Source organism: Habropoda laboriosa, unplaced genomic scaffold (genome assembly GCF_001263275.1).
Source record: "Habropoda laboriosa isolate 0110345459 unplaced genomic scaffold, ASM126327v1 scaffold34, whole genome shotgun sequence".
Taxonomy (NCBI): domain Eukaryota; kingdom Metazoa; phylum Arthropoda; class Insecta; order Hymenoptera; family Apidae; genus Habropoda; species Habropoda laboriosa.
The window spans coordinates 354,162-361,929 of NW_017100142.1; the positions used below are offsets into that span (position 1 = coordinate 354,162).

At 52.7% G+C, this 7,768-nt stretch overlaps 2 protein-coding genes across 6 annotated transcripts in view; both read left to right on the top strand.

Annotated features, from left to right (window-relative positions):
* Positions 1-7,768, top strand: part of LOC108572614 (four and a half LIM domains protein 2) — a 65,780-nt gene that overhangs the window by 46,820 nt on the left and 11,192 nt on the right. Inside the window, exon 1 of one of the 5 annotated variants that reach the window (XM_017934896.1) lies at positions 6,425-7,303. The exons of 3 other annotated variants lie outside the window; for them this stretch is intronic. In XM_017934896.1, the coding sequence (XP_017790385.1) occupies positions 7,143-7,303 (161 nt within the window). In that variant the 5' untranslated portion in view covers positions 6,425-7,142. Of the gene's footprint in view, positions 1-6,424; positions 7,304-7,768 lie in introns of those variants that run through there. One more of the 5 variants, XM_017934888.1, reaches the window with a different exon arrangement.
* LOC108572664 lies at positions 2,665-5,476 on the top strand. Its single transcript, XM_017934931.1, is given in 2 exon segments — positions 2,665-4,695; positions 4,697-5,476. Coding segments are annotated over 2 exon segments (1,782 nt in total). The 5' UTR covers positions 2,665-3,529; the 3' UTR covers positions 5,313-5,476.

The following is a 7,768-nucleotide window of genomic DNA, read 5'->3' on the forward strand; positions in this document are numbered from 1 at the left end:
CCCCCCCCCCCCCCCGCCGATCCTTTCCGACCAACTTGCGCCGGGGTAACGAGCAGTGCGATCGTAAGTCTCTAACATCGAAGGGGTACTCCGATGATTTACAGCCGACGACGAGAAACAACGCGAAAGATGATAAATATTCGCGGAGCGGCTTGTGTAGTTGTTTTCGTGCCAAAGTTTTTCGCATTTTACTTGTAATTCTCTAATCCGTTGCTTAAAGTCTACTCTAAACGAAGGATTATCTGTAGACATTTTCTTGTCTGCAAGTAGCGAAAATTTCGCGTACGATGCGATTTATAGTTGGAGACGAGGAACAACGCGAAAAGTGATAAATATTCACAGGTTTTTAGTATTTTACTCGCGATTCCTTACTTGTCTAAAGAAAGAAAAATCGTGGAAATTCACCAAGTTCACTTCTGCAGACGTTTCCTTCTCCGCGCGTACTTGCTCCCCTTCCGATGCAAGAGGTTGAAGAATCGAATTTTCGGAGGCAATTAATCTCCGATACAAACCGTGAAAAATCGTATTTCAAGTACGCGCGAGTTATGCCGGGTGAAAAATGAACCGTGCGAGACCAGTCTCGAAAATAGCGTGTCGCTGTTGCAACGCGAAGATGAATGGCGCGAATTCGGGTCACCGCGTTGCTCGTCGAAAATACTTAAACTCGTAGTGAACACCCCCGGCGACAAAGAAAGTCACGTGGACGAAGGGTTGCGTGGCTCGCGAGCCTCGCATTCTCCTTAGGTCTTTGCTCTTGACCGCTTCCGGGTCTCTCCGCTCGACCTGCACTCCGCGCAACGGTTAATCGGAAAATTTCTCCAGAGAGTCGATTCTGGAAGGCGAAGAAAATGCTCGGTTAGGCGTCGAACGGTCGGCTATTCTCGTTTTAATGAGTCATTATCGAAAAAGGTGCATGCACCAGGCTATTTCGCGGAAACTCCAAGGCGCCTGCGTCGTCGACATTCGATATAAGCCGATGGGAAGATAAAACGGAGTTGTTTTCTAATTTATTCTAGGTTTCGCAGCGACGATGGAAATTGGAAAAGTAAAAGTTTGAGATAGTTTATTTATCGTTGTTTTACGAAACGCTATCACGAAACCCTGGGTAAATATGATTGGTAGTAACGAAGGGAGGGAAAGTTGTCGTTGGAAGGAAGGAATAGAACGGCTGCAAACTTTTCAGCGATCTAATTCGGTCGGTTCGCCTCGCAGAGATCCGGTGGCACGCTTTTCTCCGACCGTGGCACACACGTTCGATCATCGACCGAAATAACATTGGCATTGTTCCGTTTCCCTCCAGAGGAACCGGCTTTCGTGGCAATCGGGTCGACTAATTTCGACCCTTCGCCGCGCCTTCTTAGGCCCGGTTCCACCATCGATCCTCCTCGTTCCATGGAACCAGTCTTGCACGGTTTTTAGTCGATTTTAGTCGATTTACCGCGGCGGAAAGGGTCAAGGTCCTGTCGTGACCGCTTGCCAAACGAACTTTATCGTTCCGCAACCCTCGTGACTCTGCGTCGTTGTAACTTTCCAAGGATGACGAGGGGAAAAGTCATCGTCGATTGTAGCCGAGGACTATTTAATTCGAAGATTCGCGTGGTCTGGAGTGGTGAGTAGTTTGCTCGAGAGGCGCCCAGCTTGAAACGCGCGTTTTATTTTCGTTCGCGTCCCGATAGGTCGCCGACGATGCGTTTATTTCAGGCTCGGGTTGCGGATGAAGTGGTCCGGACGAGTATTACGCAGCCATTCGCGAGCACAGGACGTTTCCTTTCCTCGGAGTTCATTCACTAAAACTCCCCCCGGCTGATTAGTTGGAACGTCCGAAATAAATTCACCGTGTCGAATAAATTTGCCAGACGTGTAAGCCGTTTAAACGCTGAACGAAGAGGAAGAGGGCAAAGATCTCGTTTGTTTCGCCCGGCCGGCCGTCCTTTTTTAGCCGGGGAAATAAAGATTGGCGTAACCCAAACAACGTTCCTTTCTTCGCCGCGGCGACGGCAAAGAAAAGCATTCCAGACGAAACCCCGGTGGAATCAATGGCCGGTTCTCTTCGGTTCGCGCCCTGATCAGGAAATTTGCAAACTTCAGCAAACGAGCCCTACGAGCTCCGAGCGCAAAGGGTTCAATTCGTTGCTTTCGCTCTTCGTTATCAGGCTTCTCGTGTTTTTCTGCGTTACTTTTATTGCTCGGTCCGGGCCAGAAATAGAGAAACGATTTTTCAACAAGGTCCGAACAATATAAGACGCGACGCAAATATAGATCGTCGAGAGTTCGATAAGCCGGACGCGGGCTGTTTCGATATCTGGTTGGACGGAGGCCAGAGAGACGTACCGCGCGCAAAACGTGTATCGAAAATCGGCTCGACTCGTTGATTCGTAACCGATGAGGTAACCGAAATAAAATGGTTCGAGTGACGCGAGAAATTCGGTCGCGCATCTCGGCCACGTAAACACGCCGAGATTTAGAAAGTTAGCGGAACGGGGGTGGTTCTAGTTGGTCCAACTTGGAAGGTCGCGGCAGAACTGAACTTGAACCCCCGAAACTTTCCCTCCGCGAGTCGGATGGAATGAATTACGGGCCGGAACTGGTTGGACCGTGGGAATTTCGCCAACGATTAACGCTGAAATGCTCGAGCAAAGTGTTGATTTAATCGAACTTAGAGCTGCTCCAAACGTCGAACGTGTTAATTAGTCGGTCCGCATTGCTTCCGCGAAACGATCGCGCGTAGGCAGCTGGCAACGACGTCGAAATATCTTAACGCGACGCTTAACGATTGGGTCATTAGAGCGAGGCGTCGATCGCAATTAATCGAGCCGCGGGCCAATAATCGCCGCGATATAACACGGGCACTGCCAAATCGAGCTCGGCTAATTATCCGAGAGTAGCGAACGGGTGATCGATCGTGCAGAGAGCGTACGTACGGTGCATTAAGGACAGGGATTCGAGCGTCCAGGGACATTCGAGCTAACTTTAGCCTTTAGCCGCCTCGAGTCGAAGACGTTACGTCGACATAACGGCCACCAGTTTGCCCCGGTCCGTACGGTTTGCCCACGGAAAATAAAACAGTTCTCTGGCCGCCATCCGGCCGCATGGATAAGCCGATAATCGCGTGATCACGCCGCGACGTCTCGAGCTTGCTAACACGACCAGCTAACTCGCGGTGGACCAGTGGGTGCGCGTGGGCGGTGGTGGGTGCCCCTCCTAGGATCGTGTCCGAACACCTTGTCTCGCGTCCTTCCTCTCTCTTCCTTCTTCCCGCGAGTGTCACGTCAGCCAAGCGACACACCAACACCTCGCGAGAATACATGGATCCAGCTCGGAAGCCGCCGAGGTTCCCTACGCTCGAGGAGCTGCAGGACATCCGGTACATGCTCCCACGAGGATTGCTCCTGTAGATCACCTCCAACCCGGGACCCTGGACTGGCGGAAACGGACGACGAGATGGGAGCAACCGACCTGTCCGCCTCTACAGAGTGATTCGACGAGAATACAGTTTCCCCCGCCGGAACACCGAGAGAACCGCTCGAGGATGGGCTTGATGCTGTCCATACTGATCGGCTGCGTGGGCGCGTTGGAGCTGTTGGCGTGTCTACGTCACGTGACCGATGGCGTGGTGATCACCATCGATCAACCGGCCACCCCCTGCCTCGCGTACCACGAAGCGAGCGATAACACGAGCATGCACGACTCCATCTGCAGCTACAGCCACTCGAGCGACGTGAAATTACCCCGTGGCGCCAAGCACAAGTTGGAGAACCTCCACGAGTACAGTCTCAGGATCAGAGCCGAGTTGCGCTCTCTGGACAAGGATTTCGACTACAGCGCGCTGTCTCAAGGTAGCAGGGAGTTCCTCCTAGGTTCCAGAGCGAGTCCCGACTCCAGGCTGAGTCCCGATTTCAACTATCTCGTGGAGGCCAGCGAATCTCTGGAGGATCAGGTGGAACGGAAGAAGGACCGCAGGGGTAAATACGAGAGAGAAACTTGCTACGAGGACGCGAACGAAAGTTGCAAGTTGGAGGGCAGTTCGAGAGACAGACCGCTGTCCCTACTAGCGCCGGAAGCTGAGAAGTACGTCAGGATACCGACACCGGTTCCCTTCGACGTGGAGGACGACGAATTCTCCGGAAGGAGCTCCGGAGCCTCGAGCGACGTCGGCACGTCGTTCGACAACGATTCGGGAAACGAGGCGCCTACTCGCAAGTCCTTCGAGTCTATTCCTGCGATCAAACGGTACAAAAGTCCCTCGGAAGGTGGGTCCTCGATAGACGAGTCGGACTACACGGAACGAAGAAAGGTTCTCAAGAAGCAATTTAGGAAATCACACTCCAAGTCCCCCGAGCCTGCAAGGTCCCGAGAACGTACAGAATTCGTCGTCGAACGTTCCAAGAGCCCCGACAGCTTGGACGAGGCGGAAGCGTTGAAAAATTGGGAAAAATTGGAGCCTCCGACGAGAATTACCAGTCAGAAGAAGGTCATAAAGTCGTCGAGCACTATCGTGAGGAAGCCTACGAGGCTAAAGTCGAAGAACGCGGAGGTGAGCAAGTCTGCGGAGAACTTGAGCGCGAAAAAGTCGAAGAAACATCGAGATCCGCAGAGAAGAAAGTCGGATATCTCCGTTCAGACCGCCGGCAGTTTTCTAAAAGACGAATGGACCAACACCTCTCCGCCTGGGAGTCCGACGAATCTGTCGAGATCAGGAGGAACTAGCCAGCGTGGAGGCTGTCGCCGGACTGGAGGAGGGCTCCGTTCTGGGACTGTCCGAGAGCAGAAGAGATCGCACGTCTCGGGACCGTTTTGGCAGAAGGTCCTTTAAGAATAGAAGATTCGGCTCCAGGGACGTGGCCGTCGACGACGACCAGAGCAGCTTGGTGACTAACGCGACCGCTTCTGTAGAGAGGCCCAAGGATGAGACGCGTTTGCTGAAAATATCGAGCTTCGAGGAGGCGGACCAGGAGGATTACGAGAGGATCCGCACGATCCTGACGGACGCCGAGGTGAACGAGAGGAAGGGGAAGGGAGGGTCCAGGTCTGTGTCCTCGTTCGAGGACGAGGAATTCTGGGACGCGGAGGATGTGAGTGCCGGAACTACTGGACCGATACTGTACTCGATACCGGATCCCGATCGAAACAAAGCTTTCTGGGTAATGACGATGATCTACGAAGCTCCTCCCGTCTCTCTCCGTGTGTACTACACTCGTTACACCCCGCTCACCCGCAAACACTTGTTACTACTCTGCTCACACTCTGCTCCAACTTTTTCATTAGGCTTCTCTTTTCGGAACATCCAGGACACTTTTCTCCGTAGAACCTAGCTTTTTGGTAGTTGTAGCGGTTTCTTTTCCTTCTTTCTAGCGAGAGTGCCACTTGAATGTCAATTGAATACATATGTAATTAATACTACCTACTTACTACCTACAAATTGCCCTTTCACGAATACCCCTGGAATAGCGGCGACGAAGCTCGTAAACGATTCCACCGGGCGAAAATTACATGGAATTCATTCGGCGTACAATCGAGAAACGATCTCTGCGTTTCTCCGGACGTTGGCGAGAAACGACGGCGGATTATGCTTGCGTAACGTTCGCCGCAGCCTCGACTCTCGCAGGGGCCAATGGCGAAGTCCGGACGCGCTGTTGTTGTTAGCGAAGACGTTGGGAAACGCTTGGAAGCTTTCACTGTATCCGGGGGAAAAAATTGGGCCGCGACGGGGCGAGAAACCGTGAATGTTCGCACGGAACACTCGCGGTTCGCCGGCGCGCCCATTGGTGCCGTGTGCCTCGCGTGGGGTCTCCCAAAATATCAATCTCATGCCCGTCTGCAAATAATGTACGTATATACCGCGAGACGCGACACTTTCTCGATGCTTTTCCGCCATGATAGATACCTGACGATCGTTTCGAGTGTCTTCAGGTTTCGGACAGTCGAAGTTTGTCGACTTTGGAGAGCAAGGGGACGAAAGTCTTTTCGCCGGCGTTATATTTTTAATCGCGCCTCCTTCCGGACCCTCTCCGCTCCGATATTATGTTACCGGCCGTCGCGATTCCCGATTCGCGTAGGCGATCACGGACGATTTTCCCGAAATATCTCGTTCGATGGAGAGGCGATTCACCGGAGAACGTCACCGCCAACGATGATACTCGTTATAATAATAACAATGTTAACGACCATATTACAATTTCTAAAAGGGATGAAAATAAGCGAATGGCTCGAGGAGAGGGATACGGGCGAAGCATGCGGCACGTGGGTGGTATATTGGTGATGTGTGGAAAACATTCCGACCCAATTACACCGCGGATCTCTTCTCTGTTTTTCCGGAGGGAGTCTATTTTTCGCGCCTTTTCCACCAGGAACCACCTGTTTGGCACGCGATCAAACCCGTCGAATCGCAACTAGACCCGGGTGGAAATGTTCGGTTTACTACTCTCCGCGTTTCCGTAATACCATCTTCGAGTCGTAAAGTGGTTCGACGAGAACACACTTGCAGCTCGTAAAAGAGCGTTCCGCATTCGTCGATTAGCTCGTACCAGTTCCTTTCGGAAACGATTCTTCTGATCGTGGCTGCTGGTGAAAGAGAAGAGACGGGGAGCAATCGGATAACCTGTGGCGGCGGTCCTCCTCCGTGGAAAAAGGCGTGAAGCGAGCGAAGGAGAGAAAGAGGGGTGTCGTAGAAAAGTTGCACCCGGCACACTGCATCGAGAATCTCGTCGTCGAGCAGCGGCACGAGGAGGAGGAGGAGGTGGAAGGAGGAGGAGGCGCGCGGCGCGTTTCTGGAGTCGTCGGGACGCCGAAAATAGCGTCCCGATATGATGACGCCCGGAGCGGGCCGATCCTAGATTTCAGTCAGTTCGCAAGCTCGAAAGCTGCTGGGTACACGCGGAACACTCTTGACCACACGACTCTCCGTTTCTCATCTCCAGACGCAACTTTCTCGATCTCTTTCGAAATCCTCTCGTTTGCTCCTGCACCGTGGACCGGTAATCCGTTCTCCACTTTGGTTCTCCACTTTCCTCTATCTCCTCCACGTATTTCCACTCGACGCACGTTCCAACCTCCTCCGCGTGCTCGAAAAGATAGAGAGAGAGTGTTGTCTTTAGACGCGAGAGCGGGTTAAGAGAGAAGAGAAGAGAGAAACGAGCAGCAGAATGGCGGACGTAGACAGTGTAGTGTACACGACCACCGAGCGCAAGGTGCGCAAAGTGAAGAAGACGACGAAGCGCAGGGAGAGCCACGATCAGAACGCCGAGGTCACGATCACCGAGGTGGACAGCACGCAGAACAACCACCACGCCATCGAAGAGTATGTGCTGGCTGCAGTTCTAGCTTGGATCGGCCGATTTTTACCCGACACACCCCTCGATCGTTCAGAGTTTTCCGGTTCTCCCGATCGTAACACGTTCAAACGGGCTTGAGACCTTGGCCGCCACCTGAGCTTTTCGAACGTTCTCCCACCGAGTTTCACGAGGACCATGTTGAAATTGTGACGGATTCTCGTCGAGGGGGGAATCGATGGTTCTGCTCTGGACGGGACGAAAACAAGCTCTATCTGCTTTCCCACGCGACCCACTTTCCCTCGATAAAGAAATTCTCCGGTTATGCTTCCGTTGCCGTTCGCCTCCCCTTTGTATGCTTTACAGAAATTTCGTTAACGGGGACGTTTTCGTGACGTTTCGACCCTTAGGGCGCGAAAAAGCGCAGACCGGAAAAATGGAACAGCGGACACCGAAGAGAAAGCTAAGTGAAATTTTTCCGAGTGTTCCATGCTATTCCA